Genomic DNA, 22,650 nt, shown 5'->3' with positions numbered 1-22,650 from the left:
ATACCATTCAGGCTGTGCCGTTATTTTCTAGCAGCAGCAACTGTGAGATTAGACAGGGTGGAGGGAAAGTTGAACAAATCAAATTACAGTAATATCATGAATAAAAACCTGCTGCACAATATTCAACTTCTAATAGGGCAATGAAGCTAAGCAAAAGGCAAAGAAAACACAGGATTGACTTAGGGACAACACTGGGAATGTCCTTGAGTGGCCCAGCCAGAGCCCAGAATTGAATCCCATCAAACATCTCTTGGGGGAGACCTGAAAACAGCTGTCCACTGATGGTCCCTGTCAAATCTGACAGAGCTTGTGAGGATCTGCAGGGAGGAATGGCAGAAAATCATAAAATCTGTGTGTGTGAAGCTTGTCACATAATTCCCAAGAAGACTCCAGGCTGAAGTCGCTGTTAAAAGGGGCATCAACTTAGTGCTGAGTAAAGGGTCTGGAAACTTGTGTCAATGTGACATTTCAATTCTTTATTTGTAAAACAGTTTCTTAAATTCTGTTTTGTCATTCTGGGATATTAAGTGCTGCATAATTAAGGAAAAAAATATTTTAAATAGTTTTAGTAGAAGGCTGAGACATAACAAAATGTGAAAAAGTAAATATTCTAAATACTTTCCGAATCCACTGTATCTGCTGTGACAGCTGGACATGGCTATTACCCGGCCAGGACACCAGCTGGATGAAAGGACGGTGGGATAGGGCATCTGCAAGGCACTACCTTCCCTGGACGTTAGAGAGCAGCCCTCCTGGGCAGCTGTGGCACCATGGATTCCTGCAGGGCATATTGGGAGTCAGAGTTTGACACAGCCTTGTTGGGTTTCTGTTTGGACCACCAGGGGGAGTTGCAGAGTTCTACTTTGAGCTTTCATCACACCTAGAAGTAATTCCAGGTCTGATTAATGAACTAGCTGGAACACTCCCAGGGCCTGCTTAAAAGAAGTTACCTCACTCCATTCAGGTAGCCAGAGTCAGGTGAAGAGGACGAAGCTTGCTGGAGGAGGAGTGGAGACGAGAGAAAGGAAGAGAAAGAGAAGAAGAGTGTGTTTTGTGTTTGGTGCTTTGGACTGTGTTGTTGTGCAGGGCGAGAGAAAAGAGTTTCCCCATGGAAGTAAAAACATGTGCTGTGCAACACTTGAGTCTCTGCCTGTCTGTGTCGGGTTAGGGCAGCTGTATGTGTATCTATCTACTGTGGATAAAACAGGACAAGTATTGGGGTCCTCCCCCTTGAGAACTCCACTTCAAAATGTTATCAACATTCAAAAATAGAAACAAAAGGGCAGAACCAGGGCATTATTCCAATATCTTCTACAGCAGTGTTTCCTAAACTCAGTCCTGGGGACCCTCTGTGGCCGCACATTTTTGTTCCAACCATATTCACAATCAGTGATAATAATTGGTTTCCTTTAATTAGATGGTCTTTTTCATTTTATATTCAGAAAAACACAGCAGTGTCATTTTTACATTTATAAGACATTTAGAAATATTTCCATTGTTGCTGTAGCTTTAAATGCATAATTTTCTACTGCTGTTTCCTATTATTGTGCCCTTTCCATGTGTAGGTTGCTCCCTTCACTGTACCTTAATAATGAATATTAAAAATAAGCTGAGCAGTAACCCAGAGTGGCGACATTGAATGATGAATGAAAGGTGCAAATGTTTGTGTGTGTGTGTATATATATATATATATATATATAGCAGGATTATCTGCCATCCCAGCCAAGAGCAATGGGGGAAGCTCCTAAATTTGTATATTTTCGTCCCCCATCTGCTAAGCATCCCTGGACCGTGGTATGGAACAATGGGAGTTGCAGTGCCAAGAGTCAGCCCTGCTGCCAGTGGGTGCTGCAGGGATTCATGATCCCTAATTTTTGGGACGTTTGCCTGACCCAAAAGTGCTTCCTTCAGGCTATGCCCTGGCACCAGAAATACTCCCAGGTTCGACATAAAGAAGAGATCCAGCCTATTCCGGCTCCTCAGAGCTGGGAGGAAGGAAGGCAACAGTAGCTGGAATGAGGTGGACAGAGATAGAGAGAAGAGACAGATGGAGGATAGGAAGAAGACTATTGTGTATATTTGTGATTTTGTGACCTGGAAGAAACCTGTTGTGAGGCATCTTTTAATAAACACTTCTGTTCTGGACCATAACTGTGTGTGTGTCAGTTGTTTCCTGGGTTTGGGGCTCAGTGGCACCCCCAATCTGTCACAATGTATATACAGTTCCCTCCATAAATATATGCACACATACATCTGAGAATATTTATTTTAAATATATATGTCTTCTAGGCCTGCTATATCCTGAGCATTGTGAATCCACTTAACCAGCAGGTCTTTGGACTGTGGGAGGAAACTGGAGCACCTGATCAAAGCCCACATGGAGAATGTACAACCCCATGCATGGCGGACAAAGGACGTAAACATCAGAATCCTTGTTACATATGTTTTACATATATTGTATATATGCATAGAAAAACAAAGGGTTACAGGTTATTTCCACACAGAAAAGGAAAGAAGGCAAATGACAGAACATCACAACAGTTCAGCTAAATTGCCTTCATCAGGTGTGCAACTGAAAAGAAAGAACAGGTAAGATATATAGGAGAGGAAGAACAGAACAAAATCAGTGCAGATGAAAGGAGAAAATGTGAAAGTAGGTGATCAAAAATGCAAGACATGATAAAGGGAGAAATTAAAAAGTGAGTCAATAAGAACTGGAGAAGATCCCAAGCTGAGAATGAGCTTATCTTTTTCTGTTTTACCTTGAAAAATGTGTTTGAAGCCCCGTGAAAGAACACAAACCAAGAGATCAATGTGGGTATAATCAAGGGATGTGAAGTGATCTACAATATGCTTTGTAAGGTTTTTAATTTTAACAGCTTGAGCGTAAAACCTGAAACAGCCTGCTAGCCATCTCCATTTCACTTAGTAGATAGCGAGACACTTCCCACAAGCAAATAAGTAAATTATATTTTTAGACTGGCAAGAAGCTGGTTGTTTAATATTGAATTTACCAGAGGGACCAGATACAAGTGCATTGTTGGTGACATATTTGCAAGTGACACAGTGGCTCCTGTTACACCTCAAAGTGTCAGGTGTAGAATATGTCTCTACTCTGCGAATTGGGGAACAGAGGAAATGTTTGCATAGGTTAGGTGGTCGACTGGAGGACATGAAAGGAAGATTAGGAAAAAAAGCTTCTGTGGAAGGATCAGTCTGTAAAATGGGGACATTTTGCTTAATACACTGTGGGAAAGATAGAGAGTGAGTGAAAAGATAGAGAATGGGAGAACTATTAGAATTCAGGTTTCTTTCTTGGGGTCCACATTATGAGAATGGTATCCACTATCAATGATAAAACTCTTCATCCTAATGTCCTCATTACAGACGTCACATGCTTCACTTCAGAGGTGGCAGAGTCTAAGGAACTGTGAAATATGCAGGGGATGGAAGGAGCTGCAGAGAATTCAACTGTGTAAATCAGTTGGCTTCTTATAAACAGAAGATTTAAATCCTGGAAAGCTAACAGAAAGACTGATATCTACATATGGTAGAGCTATGGTAGAAACACTGACTGTAAACCTGAGATATGAATGGAAACTGCTTAAGTCTTTAATGAATTTCTGTAGCTGGTTTCTAGAACAACAGGCAGCACCAAAAAAGTTTGACATACTACATCTTCTGTACAGGTCTGGTATAATGCCATAGTAGGCAGAAAAGAAACAATCTTCTACCAAGCCAACACAGATGTTGGCATAGCTAGGTCCCATTCCAATACCCATTGCAATGCCACTGACCTGGTGAAAAATGTTGTTATCAAAAGAGAAGGCATCAAGGATAAGAACTTGCAAATATGAGCTGTGAAACTTGAGAGCACAAAGTCCAAAGAGGGAGAAACGATCAAAACTCGGCTAGCAAGAGGTCAAACACAGGATCTTTACAAAATAAAAGATCTACTGTATTATTTAGAAACCTATCCTGTAATAACATGAAGCTCCACTGAGCACAATAAGGCAAAATGGAATTGCTAACAAAGGCAATCTAAGGTGAACAAAGTCCCAGTATGAAATCCAAAGAGGGGCCAACAATGGAGAAAAATAAAATCAAAAATCCATTAAATCAAAGAAGCACAAAGCACAGAATTAATCACAACACACAACAACTCCTGAGCACATTTAAATGAACTGCAAGGAACTGTGGGATTACCTCAGCCTTTACAGGGTTGAGTGCAGTGATGAGCAGATGGCTCCGCCTCTTTAGGAACCACCTGCAAAACACAAAGTACACAACAAAGGCATGAATATGGATACAATAAAAGCAAAGAACAATGAAAATCATAAACAAAAGCAAAATTAACATAAATAAATCACAAGTTAAAAACAATGATATAAATAACAGAATGCAAACCCTAGCCAGGAGGCAAAACCGTATGTCACCAACAATACCATTGTATCTAGTTCTACTGGTAAAATAAATATTAAACATTGGGCCTCTGGCCATTCTACTGTAATAAGCATCCAGCTATCTACAGTACATAGGTGAAACAGGGAAACAGCTAGCGGACAGGTTCAGGGCATATGTCTGAGCCATTAAAATTAAAGACCTCACAAAGCCTATTCAAGAACACTTCACATTCCTTTGTTTTCCTTTACAGATGCACACTGACACAGCCCTACACTAATATACACTATATATATTTGTAGAGGGAGATACAACAATGTGAAAGGGTTGGGGCACCTGGTGACCCTGTATAATTGAAGGTTTTGCAAGAAAAGAAAAGAAAAGCACACAGTTAGTTGTGGAAATATTTATCCAGACAGGGCACACTACATGAAGTGTTTTCCTCTAAAAACCCAAAGACATTAAGTATGTCCTTATAATTGACTGGTGACTCCATACCAGGCTAGTCCCTGCTTTGCATCCAGCTCTGTGAGGGTAGGTAACGACTGACTGTGGCTTGAGATAAAGGGATTTGAAAATGGATGGACCCTTGCGGTTAAAAAAGATTGTAATTTACAAAACTGCTGATAGAATACACAAATGGACAACCCAATTTAAAACTGAGATAGCTCTTTTTTAGATATTATCGTTCAAGTATGAAGCTCTTATATAATTTATCTAGGGCCGTTAAAATTAATAGTACTTTTACCGCGTACACGAAGAATATTGCGGCTCAATGGCTAGCGGCTCCAGGCTAATCTGCCAATATTGGCCATCTGTAGTGGACACAATATGCCGAGAGGATCCTCGCTAAGAGTTTGCGGATGGAAGCAGAACAAAGTTGGATGGATGCCCAACAGTTAGCATATAACGGGACCTACCCCTGCATTCTGGTACGGTAAGGACATTTTAGCTTTATGGTAATGAATAAACAAACAATTGCTAATTGCACATTTAACTAATAAATGGACTAACAATAAACTTTTTGTATGGTACCACACTCGGTCATCCAACCCTGCTCCATAGCCTATCCCGCAGCAAAGGGTACTTGCTTAGTTTAGCCCCTATAGTCCGTGTGTGCTTTGCGATGGACAGGCGTCCCAATCCGGGATGTTTCCTACCATTTGGCTTCCAATGTTGAATTACGAAACTTAATGGATAATGTCATTCTCGACAGATTTTGGCTGTATTCTTTTAAACTGTGTATTTGAAAACGGTCGGACGGCAAGGCTACGTTTCCGTACTTTTCTTCAAGAATCGCCGCTGTTGCGACACAGGATTAGAAAAGCGAACTACGCAATCGCCGCCATGTTAGTAAAGGAAAGTGAAGCCATAGTACGCGCGAGTTTTACAGCAATCGATCCCAAAAATGCCAACAAGTTGCTCGGCAATGGGTTGCAGCTCCGTTTACAGTAAGAACGGAAGTATCAGCTTTCACAGGTAAACATACCGCAGATTTGAATGTACCGCTGAGTTTAAAGTGACAAAAGAACTTGTAACAAAGCAGAGTTTTGTATTTCTGGCTATATTTATTTATGCTGCTCCGTCTGTGTGTGCGCGTGTTATGCGATCGCCGACCTCGAAGTTTCCTCAAGGAGCACCGATAACTGGACGCGAAAAAAGGTGAGCTGCTGACAGGACCTGCGCTAGCAGTCCACTCAAGCGTATACTAAAACTCGTAAATAATATGTCAGGTGTTCCTCGAGGTTAACAAGTGCATCTGTTCCCAAATAACTCAAAGCCGCTACACGAAGAAAAAAAATCCCATTACTGTCTTTAATAGCTTCTCAAGTTCAATTGATAAGAAAGAAGCTTTATAATGATGGAAAGGGGGCGTTGCTGTCCTCACAAACAGTGTGACTTTATGTCAGTCAACGTTTAAAATAAAAGCGGCATCCTATTTTGCATTTTTTTATTCTCCTATTTAAAGTCCGCCAAGTCGTAGGAGTATAAACATTCGCCCAACCACCTCACTTTCACTCGCTACAGATGGAAGGAGGCGTGCCCCCAACTGCGGCTGATCCCTATACTGCCGACCCGATTGGTGGGTCATGTTGTCTTTAGTATTAAAGTTCCAGCTGATTGGATGAAATCAAAGCCGCTTTGATTGTTGTCTGTGCTTCTGCGCGAGTCAATTGTTTTTTAAAAGTTAGTTACTTTTCCCAGTTTTTGAGTAAGAGGCCGCTGGATTTTATTACGGGCAGGATTCCAAGTTCGATTATCATTACTGTCTCACTCTATGGCATGGAGGTGGTCAGTTCACATGGAAGTGCAAAAACTGACGAGATGTGGAAATGGTTATGTGAAAGATCGTAAAGTTTCTAGTGCGTTTTCATTCGGGGCTGAGGTGCATCTAGCAGGTACTTAAATCAAGTGAACTAAATGAAATTTCCAATTGCCGGACTGGCTGCTGATGCTTCACATATTCTCACAGGGGAGAGCGTACCCTTAAAATCATAGCAACATAATTCTCTAATTCGTTATTTGGACATGTAACCATTTATTGTAATGTTGCAATGGTGGAAATGGGAACATATAATGTTAACTGTGGAGAGGATTAATAAGTTATCACAGCCTTTCCCAAAATTGATTTTAAAACTTTTAAGTAAAAGTTATGGCTACTGTGAGTCTTTGGTGTCAACTGAATCGGCAACCTTCAGCTGTAGTGTTTCGACTCCTTTGTCACGAGGTGGCGCAATCGGTCTGTAATGGTATTATTTATTCAGGCATATGCATTAGTCCGCCCCTTTCAGACCTGCATCACTTTAATTTTATCTGGGTGTAGATAATGAGATGAAATCTGCTTTCTCTGTAAGATAGATTGTACTAAAAGCGTATACAGTATGTGAATAGATGGAACTATTCTATATTGTTGAACATTTTTTAAAAAAATATTTATCAATGTCATCAGTTAAACATTTGGAATCATCGCTAACTTTTGAATATTTTCATGTGCCCGAGTGTTTATTTCATAATCAATAGACGGGTATTTACTATGGCTATTTATGTATAAGTGAATATTGTGTTTCAGATGAATCTCTATAGAGGTAGGAAAGAGAATCACATTTAGCTAAGTTATATTATACCATGTCTTATTAATAATATGTTGTGTGTGTATTGTAAAGAAATCAATAAAATGGTTAGAAAAATAAAGGTTTAACTGCATGGTTTTGTTCTTATACATAAATACAATACATCTACAATTTGTCATAGCAAAACTTTTTTTTAATAAATTGTAGCACCTTACATTTTTAAATTAAGCTCTCAAGGAGCTGAGTCTGTTTCAGAAGAATGTATAACAAAGAATGACAAACCCTGGATGGAGTATCAGTCCATCACAAAGAAAACTTCCATGCACACCCACACCCACTCATGCAGGGCCAATCAACTGAACAGATTTTGTGAGATTTGGGAGTAAACTGGAGCACCCTGTAAAAACCAACTTGAACATATGGAGAACATTTAAAATCCACAGAGATCTATGCAGGGGCTTGAACTCTAAAACTTTAAGATGGTAGTGCCACAGTTCCACATTAGACAAGCAATCCAGTGTCTAATTAATTTGGACTTTCTTCATGCAACGTGAAAACTGTTGGTCTGTTTAGGGAAAGTAATACAATTTCAGGCTCACAGGGTTGTGTAGCCTATTCTGACATAAGTTTAGACTTGCTAAGGTACCAGCACTTTACAACACACTAACATGTACACCCCCTGCACACTCTCATGCACAGAGTCAATTTTGATACGCTCTTCACCCTAAGAGCAGTATTTGGTTAGTTGGGGTGGGATGTTATACAAGCACAGATGCATGCAAGTCCCATTTTATGGGAAATTGACCCATATTCTTTATTCTGTGAATCTTAGATCCTTAATAAATCATATATAATTCAATTTATTCTTGTTAAACACACTCTCATTTATGACCCCAGTACTCTATATTATAAATACAAAATTAAACATAAAATGCTTGTAATATATATAAAGAATACACAAATATACGTATAGTATAGCTAAACTTTCTGCATTGTTAATTCTTATTTTAAATGCTTTGCACAAGAATACTGAAGTTATTTATTTATCTTATTTGTACGATTTCAGGTTTCCAGTAGATCCTAAGCGCAAGGAAATCTGGATCCAGAATGTCCGACGAGAGAACTTCATCCCTGGTCGATATCATTTTTTATGCTCTAAGCATTTTAAACCTGCCTGCTTTGACCTGACTGGCCAAACAAAGAGACTAAGAGGTGATGCTGTCCCCACAATATTTATTAATGATTCAGGGAGCAAGTGTAAGGTAAGTTCGACCATTCATTGTCATTGTCTGGCATTTAGAGTTAGTAGCCATTTTACACATTGAATTGTTTATTTCAGATGGATGGATAGATAGAGAGAGAGAGAGAGATAGAAGATAATTTTTTACATTTATATAGTCCTGTTCAGGCGGCACGGTGGCAGAGTGGGTAGTGCTGCTGCCTCGCAGTTAGGAGACCCGGGTTCGCTTCCCGGGTCTTCCCTGTGTGGAGTTTGCATGTTCTCCTTGGGTTTCCTCCGGGTACTCTGGTTTCCTCCCACAGTCCAAACACATGCAGGTTAGGTGCATTGGTGATCCCAAATTGTCACTAGTGTGTGCTTGGTGTGTGTGGTGTGCACCCTGCGGTGGGCTGGCACCCCACCCGGGATTTGTTTTCTGCCTTGCGCCCTGTGTTGGCTGGGATTTGCTCCAGCAGACCCCTGTGACCCTTTAGTTAGGATATAGCAAGTTGGAAAATGGATGGATGGATATCGCTTTTCTAACTAATGAAAGCACTTTGCATAGTGAGTAGGGATCCACTTCAACCATCACAAATGTGTAGCATCCACCTGTATGATGCAATGGCATCCATTTTTGCACCATTACATTCGCCACACATGAACTCTTAGGTGGCGAAGTGGTGAGAGAGAGCTAGCCAATTAGAGACATGGAACGATTAGGTGGCCAGAATGACTAGGCCATAAATGGCAATTTAGCCAGGACAGTGAAGGGTTAAAAATCCAAATAAATAAAAAGGGCTTAAAATTGTTAAGGCAGACAACTGTCCCTTTAAATATGTCTGAACTCTGGTGAAACTCTTCTACCTTGGCATCTCCTTCCCTTATCCTGACTGGATCTTGCAGGAAGAGAAGACGCCAAACCAACAGACACAGACAATCTTCTTAAATGAGCCTGTGTCCCTGCTGTTCCATGGCTCACAGTAAGGCTCCCAATCTGAGGCTCGTGGACTCCCACTGCCTTCCCAGACTTGTGCGGAGAGTTGCTGGCACTTCAGCTCCCTGAGACATTCAGCCTTCAGCAGCCCTGAGCATTGACCGCACGCTCTCCTCAAGGGGCTGTCTTTCCCAGCTGTCTGCCTTCTCTCTTGCTTGCTTGCCTGCCCTGCACTGGGTCTCTCTTTCGTCATCCTGCCTGCTCCTCTTCTGTCTTCTGACCTCCATTTCCTTTTGTTTACTTTCTGTTCTCTTTCATCCATTTTCTTTGTGCTTTATCCAGCTTAAATGCCTCCATGGGCACAGCACCTCATTCGTGAGCTGCAGAAAGCCAATGAAGCATTTAAGACAGAATACACCCTCACTGCAAGTATGCTCCGTCTCAATTACTACACCAACCTCCTGCAGCCGTGCGAGCATGCACACCAATGCATTTAAAAGCAGACGAGCTGTTTTGCCATGTACCCACTATACCACAGATATACCCTGCTCTTTACGAAGGATGCCCAGTGATCTTTAATGACCACAGAGAGTCAGGACCTTGGTTTTATATCTCATCTGAAGGATGGTGCCATTTTTACAGCACAGTGATCCGATCACTAAACTGGGTCATTGAGATCCACACGCGTAGACGACATGGGAAGCACCTCCTACTGGCCTCACCAACACCTCTACCAGCAGCAACCCAAGCTTTTGTTAGATGGTCTGCCATCCAGGCACTGGCTGGGCCCTAACAGGCCTTGCTTCAGGTGGATGACCTCTTCTGAAGTGCACGTGGTAAGTTTTTATGGTAGACAGAAAGAATTTTATTAGCAGACATTGGAAGATTTGTAGTGCTACAACTATCATTTTTCCCTTTATTTATCCAATCCATTGTTCAACTGTCTTGTACGGCAGAAATAAATAAGATTCATATAGATATAATCTGTTAATCAGAGTGAGTGAAACATCACCAAATTCATAACAATACATTTTCATCTATTTATTTAGTTGACATTTATAAATTGTATTGATAGTAAAAGCAGAAGAACACAATTGTTTCCATGTTTTGAACACAGGTAGGCTGAGTGAATGACATTCTCACAATCACACTGGAAGTCAGTGGTAGGGTGCTTTACAGTCCAACACCTTAGCCCAGGGGTCTGCAACTCCAGTCCTGGGGCCTCAAGTATAACGCCGTGCGTAGAACTCGCACTATAACATGGCGTAAGCACAAAAGCCAAAATGTGCTTACGCACAGAAAAATCCAGATGCAGGAGTCTGTGCGCACTCCAACTTCCACATTCTTCCGCTACATAAATTCCGATCAGCGTGAAAAGTAACACTCGTGCACGCGCTTTATGTAACGCCCCAATTCCTCCCAGAATTACTCCTCTTTGAATATGCAAATGAATATAAATCGCCCTTAAGGTCAGCCTTCTGTGAAAAGACAATGGGAAAAGCACGGGGGAAAATATAAGAATTTCAGCGAATACCAAGTGGAGGCAAAGGAAAAACATACTATTTGTTCAAATAAACCGTGGTATAATCAACAAAAGGAAGTTGATCGAGTGACATAGCGTCTTGGAGAAACTTGAAAGCTCACGTTCACAAAATCGCACAGTGCCGGTGTTCTGACGATTTGTCGTACTTTGTCGAAGTATCCTACTATAGTTTATTTAAATGGCAGATACGGTATATACACCTTATATGTTACACCCATCCATTTATTGTAAGTCGTAACATTAAACTTATAACGTTATACCATATCATCATTTAACATGTTGTATTTAGAAATCGTCTATCAAATTTATGGAAATGCTAACATTTCTCAATTTATGGTATATGCATCATTTAATGCCCGAAAGAGACACAGCTGTGCATGGATACAATGGCCTGTACAAGATTAAAAGTCACACATGCAAAATATACAACTTATAAAATGTTGACAGTAAATACCTATGCAGAAAACTGTAAAAATTTTGGTCTGCGCATGCGTAGTATCAGTGAATAGATCATTTCGATGGGTAGGATGTTTCGTCAGAACACCGGAAATAAAAAAAGAAATCACATATCAAAGTCACCGTGAAAAGGCAAGTTGTAGCCCACTGTCTGAGTGTCATATGAAAGCTTATTAGGGTACAGAGAAATAAAAGGCACACAGTGGGGAAAAAGCACAAAATGTCAACTTCAATCTCGATATTTCCACTTTAATCACGTAGTTTATTTTGTCATTAAAGTAGAACATCATAAACTTCATCTTAAAATCGTTTAATTAACCAGTTTCTCAAATCACATCGTAAATAAAGTAGCACGTTAAATGCTTTGTTTTGTATTTGATCTTCTATGTGTGTGAATTACTACTTGCTTCTTAAACCGGCTCTCTTCCTCCAAATGGACACAGAATCCATTACATTCGTGATATTACAGCTCTCTGAATAACTAAAATACTGAGATGTATACGTGATATCATTTTTATGATGATAGGAGTTAAAGCACGTTATTAAACATGAGTTTCACCGCGCAGTGATTGTGTGCGACCTTCGATGAAATAATTTATTGCAGCAGTACTCAGGGGCGGCTCTAGGCTTGTGGTGGCACTGGGCAGAGGAAGAATCAGTTGCTCCTTCACCTGCCAATGTCAGTAAGGTAGCTTATGCACGGTGGATGGCCACGTCCGTTGCAGACACTGCATAGCCGCCTCGTGCTCATTACACAAGTATTTAACTTTTGACGAAATTTGTCGCTACGTTTTTAGCTGTGTTGTTATTTTCTCTTTCTGTTTTGTATTCAATATATATTGGCGTAGCCGCCACTGCAGTCCTTGCTTTTCTTTCCCCAAATACCCAATCACCACACAATCAGCTCTGTAATAGAAGTTAAACCATCTGTAAGCTTGGAGCGCCGAATTCTTCAAAATGTTAAAGGAACATTGAAATATCTTCGTAGTACATGTTTAATTATACTATCCTTCATGACAGTTCCAGTGAAGAAATATAGATTATTTAAATGAAGTTAAAGTTTTATCTGTATAATATAATAAACATATTTTGCTGCATCTCACCTTAAAAATGATATCGTCATCATGTGTAAATACGTGCTTTATAAAGTGGCTCAGGTTGTGCGATATTATAACTGTAGTGCAAGTTTACAGTGGGGTGATTGTACTTATAAGTACAAACAGTTCTACAAGGAGCAATTGATTAAGTGCATTTAAAGTTCTTGGGATGAAACTGTTTCTGAACTGCGAGGTCCGTACAGGAAAGGCTTTGAAACGTTTTGCCGTGGCTGAGACCGCCTGTACTTGATGCTGTAATACTGATAATTCTCTTTCCGATCAGCTGCTGCTGTGATTCACACTTAGATACAGTGATATAAATACTCTGAGTGGTGCAGTGAGAGTAATATGGAAAAAGATGATCTGCTGTGGCAACTCCTAACGGGAGGAGCTGAAAGAAGAAGAAGGTGCAGTGAGAGTAACAACACTAAAGCAGTTATGGTATTTGGAATACTATGGCTGTTCCCTGGACCATTATATTGTTACAAGTTAATTACAATCAGATGCGTTACACTAATAAACAATATGCGGTTAGTTTCAGTGTATTTATAAAGCCACGTCAGGAAAATAAGGTGTAACCACACAGGAACAGTAGCATTGCTTTGACGCTGGGTGCCGCCAGTCTGCAAAACCGAGCGGAGAACTTGCGTACGACAAGGTATGAGGTACTGTGGAAAAGTGCGTGGCTTTACACCAAGTGTAGGTTTTATACATCGCGATTTGAATGTGGAAAAGTTCTTACGCAACATTTCTGTGCGTACGCACCGTTTATACATGAGGCCCCTGGAGAGCTACTGTGGCTGCAAGTTTTCATTCAAACTCTTTTTTAATTAGTGGCCAGTTTTTGCTGCTAAATAACTATTACCTTTTAATTGACTTTACTTGAGACTCTGACCTTAAACGGCACTTAAAAATTTAATGTGAAGTGAGCCAACAGATGACCAATAAAGTTGGGGCCTCAAACACAAACCAACTTCACTTCATTCAGTTTCTTAATTTGAAGTCCATTCTCGATGCTAATTAATCCCGTTATTTAGTTCCATGGCGCTCATTCTGCCATGGCCATTTCCAAAACTGTTGATTTTCTTTTTTACGAGCGCTGTCAAAATGATTTGTGGACCTGAGCAGATCAACATTACTGAGGCCTTCACCTTTCTTTATTTTCAGTTATTGTGTGATGGACGCAGGTTGTTGTTTATGTGTTGGTTCATTTTGTGTCTTAATATTGCTTAGTTGCTAATTAAGGAAAAAAGAAATAATTAAGGGGCCTGTGTCTTAAGTTGTGGGTCAATTAAAATTAAGGCAAAGAGTTAATTAGCACAAAAACTGGTCACTAATTAAGAAAAGGGTTCGAATGAAAGCCTGCAGCCACAGTAGCTCTCCAGGACTGGAGTTGGAGACCCTTTCCTTAGCCATAGAGATCTACACTGTACCGTGTATTGTAGTGACATCAGTAAATCTGATTACACCTTGCAGAATTAACTTGAAAAAAAAACACACAAACAAGAAGGAAGGAAAGACTTTATATAAAAGGCATCTAATCCTTTTGTCAGCTCTTGAGGGGTGACCGTGCTACTTTCCATGTAGCTTCATAACTTTGGTGAATCAAGTGTCTGTTAACATGTATATACTATGCACCAAAAATCTAGGAGTAAGTAAAAGATTTATGATTCTTTCTAACTAGAGCAACTAATTAGATGTAATCTCCTGTTGCTAATTGAGATTACAGTGGTTCAGGTATTTTGTGAATCTCTCTCTCCTTCTTTCAGCTGCTCCCGTTAGGGGTTGCCACAATGGATCAACTTCTTACATATCTTTCTGTCTTCTCCATCTTGTTCTGTTACACCCATCACCTGCATGTCCCCTCTCACCACATCCATAAACCTTCTCTTAGGCCTTCCTGTTTTCCTCTTCCCTGGCAGTTCTATCTTTAACGTCCGTCTCCTAATACACTTAGCATCTCTCCTCTGCACATGTCCAAACCAATGCAATCTCGCCTCTCTGACATTGTCTCCCAACCATCCAAATTGAGCTGACCCTCTAATGTACTCATTTCTAATCCTGTCCACACCCAATGCAAATATTAGCATCTTTAACTCTGCTACCTCCTGCTTTCTGGTCAGTGCCACCGTCTCCAACCCATATAACATAGCTGGTCTCACTACCGTCTTGTAGACCTAAAGGGATATTTAATTTGTTTATTTATTATAAAAAAAAATGCATCACTCTCCTTTTATATCATCCCTCCCTGTAATTCTTAATAGGATATCAGTCAGGCTTCTACTTACCAATCTATTGCTCAAGATGGGTTGCTTAATCAGTGTGAAGTTTGTAGACTCTCAGTGGTGAGGAAACGGAAGAAAAACATGGGAATGAGGTGCCAGGACAGCCATGTGAGAAGACCAGAAATTGAAAAGGCTTAGAGCAAAGGTTAAAAGGAATTAAAGTTCCCTACAGAACCGGTCATAATCTGCCCAGTTCACAGACAACCAACCAACTGACAATCAACTCTTGAAACTGGAACTGGATGACCTGCTAATCCACCGTTCAAGGAGTGGCTGTAGAATAGAGACTTACAAAATTTAGAAGACACTGACTCTGAGGATTGGCAGGAAGAGGGCAGTGCTAAGACTGAACACCAAACTGAGATAGCACTGAGCATAGTGAAGACTGAACTGGGTAGTTATAGTGAAGCAGATGTTAAGCATTGCATTTACTGTTAAGTTTAGATCCTGATGTTCTACTGTTGTCGTAAGCTCAGGCGATTGACTGGATTGAAGACATTTGTGAATGCAAGCAGCTAGCTTATTCTTAATCACAGAGTGATAAGCAGTTCCTCAGAGGAGAGTAAACTCCTGAACAACTAGTAAGGATTGGCCATGGAACGTGTACCCAGAGTCAATAAACTATGTAAGCATTTGTTTCATACCTTGGGATGGTACCATAGACTTGAGCTGACATCCTTCACAGTCAGAGCCATCTTTACTATATTTACAAAGCCATACAAGTAGTATGGAAACAGCAGTAAGAAGAGGGTGATGTGTTGCATGTTGATTGAGTGTATAAGTAAGAATTGCACTGCACTCGGTACAAACGGCAATACTGCAAGGACTATTCTTACGTTACCAGGCTGAAGTGACTCAAATCCAGATTTTTTGCCTTAATGTGATACAAATGTGATATTTTCAGAGCTGTGAGAACACACAGGAATCCAATCTTTTCCAACCAGATTTGAGTCACTTTCATATGTGGTTCAGATACATATCTGATTGATGGCCATTTAACATGAGAATGGTCAGATTGTAGTTCATGTGGGTTTTTTGCCTATACATATGGGATGTGTGTTACCATCCTTTCCCACAATTGCTGGCTCATTTCTCATATTCACACATATCTTTGGTGCAGCAGTGCCAGCAATACCTGCAAAAACATCTAAAGCTATCCATCTGTGTTTTTTCTCCATTTCGACCTAATCACGTACAACTGATGAACTGTTTGCCATCCTCCAGAGGAAAATGTGATGCACGCACTAGCGACTTGCATTTTGTCAGTTTATATGCCATGAATCGTCTCTGAAATATGACGGGTTTTGCTTTTGGTGACACAGATGATTCGTGCACAAACATATCAGTATGCACATGCGTGCTATTTCAGAGGATAGATTAGTTTACATTACATTTAGGTGCTGGTCATTTGTACTTATGAATGCGAGCCGCCAAGATAGGCAAGTCAGGTCTGAGGTAAAAATCAGAATTAAGCAAGGAGGCTTTTAATGTGAATGTAACCTAGGACTGCTAGAACTACTACAAAGGCAGACCAAAGATATGGTGGAAATGTTCTCTCTCCTTTCTGTCTCTCTTGTATGGTTTCAAGAAAAATCTGGAGACAGTTGCCAGGGACTTCTGAACCCTAGTCTTCTCTGGTTAATGTCATGATTTGCTATCATTGGGTCCTCAAAGGTTAACAGTGTTTTCACCATTGTTAGGTCTGCTTCCATGAGGTCAGAACTCATGTATAATCCATGTGACGGGATAAAAGGATGTCTATTAGTGCAAATCCTTATCCAATCTGCAGACCAAATCTGTGAAATATTCACATGTGAAAGTTTATCTTTATACTATTTTATTGCATGTAATTTTGGTTTTGGCTCTCTAATTCTCTCGACCATGATTATTGTCTCCCATATTGGGCTTCAGTTTTGTTTCGCTTTAATTTTTTTGTTTTATTGTGTGTTTTATGCACCTCTCTCATTTTTTGCTCAAAAGTTTATCTGCGAGTTTGCTGACAGGACAGTTAGCCAGTTCACACCACAACCCTCACTTCACAAATACAGTATAAAAATGAAACACGAGGTGAAGTGACATAAAAACAAGACGATCTCGATGGTATGCAACTGATGTGGTGCAAAGAATTGTGAAAATGAGTATTCAGCATTAATCAAAAATATCTCACATTGAGAGGTAAAATCAAAAAAGCAAAGAAATTTCTGAAACCAACAAGACAGAAAACCTATAAATGGCATTGGATATCTGCAAGTGCCCCTCACATAATGGATGTATATTCAGTGATTATGGCAGCAAAACAAAAAAGTAAAATATATCCTGGAAGGATCTTGAAGTACAATGGAATATTACCAAGTAAACAGTAACAAACATCCAATGCAATGGTGTGTTCCCATCAATCAAATGGCTTTTAATGAGAATCTAGTTGGTTTAAAACCTATAAGTCACTGTGGTCTTCGAGGACCAGAACTGCTGTCCACTTATTTACAGAGAGAGAGAGTCATGCTGTATATCACAGTGGTGCTAAATGGCATTGTGGAAGATAAAAATGTAAAAAATTGATGCTGCAGGCAAATCAAAGACATAAGGCACCTTGTAATGAATTTCTGTGAAAGCCTTGGTATATAACAACAACAACAACATTTATTTATATAGCACATTTTCATACAAAAAATGTAGCTCAAAGTGCTAGAATAGAAGAAGAATAGAAAAATAGAAGACACAATCAAAAATAAACATAAGTCAACATTAATTAACATAGAATAAGTAAGGTCCGATGGCCAGGGTGGACAGAAAAAAAAAAACTCCAAAGGCTGGAGAAAAAATATAATCTGTAGGGGTTCCAGACCAAGAGACCGCCCAGTCCCTTCTGGGCAATCTACCTAACATAAATCAAACAGTCCTCTTTGTATTTAGGGTTTTCATGGAAGGACTTGATGATGATGGTCACGTAGACTTCTGGCTTTCAGTCCATCAATGTTGGTGCATCATGATGCTTTGAGTAGGTGGTGGTGGCAGGCCACCACAAAGAAACCGGAAAAAGAAACAGAAGAGAGAGTAGGGGTCAGTACGGATTTTAGAGCCACCATGAATAGTTATTATGATGAATTGAACATACAGAGTATCAGGATTAAGTTAAAGTGAAGTTATAAAAGGCCATGTTAAAGTAATGTGTTTTCAGCAGTGTTTTAAAGTGCTCTACTGTATTTGCCTGGCGAATTCCTATTGGCAGGCTATTCCAGATTTTAGGTGCATAACAGCAGAAGGCCGCCTCACCACTTCTTTTAAGTTTAGCTTTTGGAATTCTAAGGAGACACTCATTTGAAGATCTAAGGTTACGATTTGGAATATAACGTGTCAGGCATTCCGATATATAAGATGGAGCGAGATTATTTAAGGCTTTATAAACCATAAGCAGTATTTTAAAGTCAATCCTGAATGACACAGGCAACCAGTGTAGTGACATCAAAACTGGAGAAATGTGTTGGATTTTCTTTTCCTAGTTAGGATTCTAGCAGCTGCATTCTGCACTCGTTGCAAATGATTTATGTCTTTTTGGGTAGTCCTGAGAGGAGTGCGTTACAGTAATCTAGTCTACTGAAAACAAAAGCGTGAATTAATTTCTCAGCATCTTTCAATGATATAAGAGGTCTAACTTTTGCTATGTTTCTTAAGTGAAAAAATGCTGTCCTAGTGGTCTGATGAATATGTGATTTAAAATTCAGATTACAGTCAACAGTTACCCCTAAATTTTTTACTTCCGTCTTAACTTTTAATCCTAATGCATCAAGTTTATTTCTGATAACCTCATTGAATCCATTATTGCCAATTACTAAAATTTCAGTTTTCTCTTTATTTAGTTTGAGAAAATTACTATTCATCCATTCAGAAATACCAGTAAGACATTGTGTTAGTGTATCGAAAGAGTCGGAGTCATCAGGTGCTATTGATAAGTACAGCTGTGTGTCATCAGCATAGCTGTGGTAGCTCACGTTGTAACCTGAGATAATCTGACCTAACGGAAGCATATAGATTGAGAAAAGCAGCGGACCCAGGATAGAGCCTTGTGGAACACCATATCGGATATCATGTGTCTTTGAGATTTGATTACCACAACTCACAAAGAATTTTCTCCTGCCAGGTAGGATTCAAACCAATTTAAGACACTGCCAGAGAGGCCCACCCATTGACTAAGGCGATTTCTAAGAATATTGTGATCAATGGTGTCAAATGCAGCACTCAGATCTAAGAGGATGAGAACAGATAAATGGCCTCTGTCTGCATTTACCCAAGTCATTTACTACTTTAACGAGTGCAGTTTCTGTGCTGTGATTTGTTCTGAAGCCTGACTGAAATTTATCAAGAATAGCATGTTTATTTAGGTGGTCATTTAACTGCATAATGACTGCCTTCTCTAGAATTTTACTTAAGAAGGGCAGGTTAGAGATGGGTCTAAAATTTTCAAAGGCAGAGGGTCAAGATTATTTTTCTTGAGCAGGGGTTTAACTACAGCAGTCTTAAGACAGTCTGGAAAGACCCCTATCTAATGACAATTTACTATGTCCAGAATATTGTCAATTAGCAGCCTGATATTTCTTTGAAAAACCTTGTTGGTATTGGGTCAAGGACGCAGGTGAAAGGTTTCAGTTGAGAGATTATACTATGTAATTCAGGTAAATCTATCCTGGTGAAAGCATTTAATTTGTTTATAATGGAGTACCGGGGCTTTGGAGGTTCTGCAGTGTTGGGGAGATATACTATGTTATCTCTAATATCATTAATTTTTTGATTGAAAAATACAGCAATGTTCTCACAGGTTTCACTGGAAGTATTCTGGGGGCATTCCTTTGTGTTACCTGGGTTTAACAGATGATCAATTGTAGAAAATAAGACTCTGGGATTACTAGCATTGTTATTTATAATATTAGAGAAATAGCGCCTCTCAAGGCGGACTGTGTTATTGTATTCTGTTATTTTAACCTTCAATATCTCATAATGGATAGTTAGTTTAGTTATCCTCCATTTAATTAATGTTCTTTTTAAATCAGACACTCTTTGGGTCTTCCATGGAATAACAATACTAGAAGATTTTTAACTGTCTTTTCAGGTGCAACTATGTCAACAGCAGTTCTTACTTTAGAATTAAAGTTTTCCACTTTACTATTTACATTATCCTCGCTATTATAGTTGGCACTATAAACGGACTGATTGCTTAGAATGTTTGTAAGTTTTAAAGCTGCTGATGAGTCAAAGAAGCGTTTTTTTAACAATATGCTTCTCATGAGTGTTTTCTATCTTTATTTCTATATTAAATAGTAGAAGGAAATGGTCTGATAGACCAATATCAATGACCTGCTTTATATCAACTTTAAGTCCTTTAGTAATCACTAAGTCTAACGTATGACCTGCTTTATGTGTAGGCTGATTAACGAGCTGTCTCAAATCAAAAGAGTCCAGGAGGTTCATGAATTCCTTTACTTTTGGTCACACTGATTGTCGATATGAAAGTTAAAGTCGACTATTAAGAGTGTGTCATAGTTTGTAATTAAAATTGACATTAAGTCAGAGAATTCCTCAAGAAAGACGCGTTATATTTAGGAGGTCTATACACGGATAATACTAGAACGTGAGAATCTCCATGAATAACAACGGCGAGATACTCAAAGGACTTAAATTTACCAAAACTAACATCTTTACATTTTAATGGCTCGAGTAAATGTTTGCCAATCCGCCCCTTTTTCCCTGGCGGTCTGCACGAGTAAAACTGTAATCCGGAGGGCAGATTCGATTAAAACAGCCGCCCTTGAGTTAAGCCATGTTTCATTTAGTGCAATAAAATCAATGTTTCTATCACTAATAAGATCGTTCATAAAAAATGTCTTGTTAGTTAAAGCTCTAACATTTAATAGTGCCATATTTAATGTTTTGGAGGGGCAGAGCTGAATTTTATGTGTGTTATTGGTATTCGGAACAAAAATTAAGTTATTTTTGTTAACGCTCTGTGTGTATTTTTTATGTAATCTACAATCCGTTTTTATAGTCTTAATGAGTGTTGATCTGAAGTAGTAATTTCAATTAAATTATTGGTGTTTATGCCGCACTGCCTAGATTTTTTACGTGCATTAAGATTTGTTATTAGATTATTAATGTTGCGCTCTTTAACGGAAGACTGTATTAAGCCATTATGTCCTATCAAAGCAGTAGCATTACGGAAGGGGTTAAAAGTAGAAGTAGACAGTCAAGATAGAAGAATTACCTTAGAGATGTTTTCAGAGAGGACCCGGGCGCCAAATCTATTCGGATGCAGTCCATCCCGCTTGAAGAAGCGGCCTTTCCCAAAAAAGATCCCAGTTGTCAATAAACCCGATGTCTTGAGTCTCGCAGAAGCCTCTCAGCCAGTTGTTTAAACCCAGCAGAAGACTGTAGTATTCATTCGATCGTCTGACGAGAGGTAGTGGACCCGAGATGAAGATTTTTGCGGATGGGGTCCTCTCCTTCGTGTCTTTAACTAGTGCTGCGAAGTCAGCCTTGAGAACCTCCGACTCTCGGTGCCATAAAGATGTTTAACTGAATTAATTTATAATTCTCATTTCTTTTCTCTTTTTAAGGAACAGCTGGATCGTGGACCCACTTCTGGACAAGTGAATGCAGATGACACAATTAACCCAACTGGCAGCAACTGGCTTGTGCATTTAGATCATAACTACAATTTCAGAGATCCCCAGCAAGCTAAGCAAAGAGTGGTCATTTTGGAAAGAAAGCTGTCACTGCTGCGGAAAAAACTCAAGACCTTCAAACAGAAAGAACGCAGGGCTAAGAGGAGACAGATGAGGAAGGCTGGTGCAGTACTGAAACCTGGACTGCTACCTGCTACCAGTAATGAGACTCCAGCACCAGTACCCCTGCTGTCACCTTCTCTGCCACCACCACCACCCCCTCTTTTTGTTTTTTTGCCTTTGAACACTTCAGACCGAGTCCCTCGGGAGCAGCTGCCTTGAAAGTTTGTAACCTGAAAACAATACTTTTTGATAGGCTTGAACAACATGCACAATGTCAACCAAGGTTAGGAGAATTATGTTTGCCACTCTTGCGTTTCATTTTTTTTTTATCTTTGATGACAGCTCTCAGATGAGTTTAACATTGGGAACAGCACTTGTGTGGATTTGGACGTCGCAGTGTTGGAGACCTTTGGTGTAAATTTAATATTCGTTCATGCTGTGTTAGTAGCTCTTCGGCTTTGGATTTCAATGCCCTTTGCTATTCCCAGCTCAGAGTGATAGGGGAAATCACTAACACAACTGCAGGTAAGAAGCTAAATTTATTAATATTACAGCCTATATAGTTTACTTAGTAATTTCTTGGATGTGATTACAGGCGTTTCAAAGTGAAGTATGCCATGGCTGCGTCAATAAAGGCATAGTGTCAGTTATACAGATATAAAAATAAGTTAGTTAAATCCTCCAGCAGGGCAGACAAAGCTAATCTGCTAACCTCTGGACCAGCTTATTTAGATGTTCCTCAGCTGACTTCTGCTAATCACTAGGCACCTTGTGCTTATCTTTACAAGCTGCAATGTCTACAAGTGGTGATCAAAAGCAGTGCCTTGCATAATGTTTGGAACATAACACATGTTCCCCTCTGCTCCAC

General features: G+C 39.7%; 1 protein-coding gene across 3 annotated transcripts in view; it reads left to right on the top strand.

Moving 5' to 3' along the window:
- Positions 1 to 5,249: 5,249 nt before the first annotated feature.
- Positions 5,250 to 22,650, top strand: part of LOC120534380 (THAP domain-containing protein 2-like) — a 39,152-nt gene continuing 21,751 nt past the window's right edge. The window contains exons 1-3 of one of the 3 annotated variants that reach the window (XM_039761927.1): positions 5,250 to 5,338; positions 8,539 to 8,734; positions 21,612 to 22,307. In XM_039761927.1, the coding sequence (XP_039617861.1) occupies positions 5,265 to 5,338; positions 8,539 to 8,734; positions 21,612 to 22,001 (660 nt within the window). In that variant the 5' untranslated portion in view covers positions 5,250 to 5,264 and the 3' untranslated portion in view covers positions 22,002 to 22,307. Of the gene's footprint in view, positions 5,339 to 5,569; positions 5,881 to 5,914; positions 6,064 to 8,538; positions 8,735 to 21,611; positions 22,308 to 22,650 lie in introns of those variants that run through there. The other 2 variants (XM_039761928.1, XM_039761929.1) reach the window with 2 other exon arrangements.

The sequence above is a fragment of the Polypterus senegalus genome, chromosome 8 (assembly GCF_016835505.1).
Source record: "Polypterus senegalus isolate Bchr_013 chromosome 8, ASM1683550v1, whole genome shotgun sequence".
Lineage (NCBI taxonomy): Eukaryota > Metazoa > Chordata > Cladistia > Polypteriformes > Polypteridae > Polypterus > Polypterus senegalus.
The sequence above is the reverse complement of the archived record's forward strand: the minus strand, read 5'-3'. Positions and strand labels throughout refer to the sequence as shown.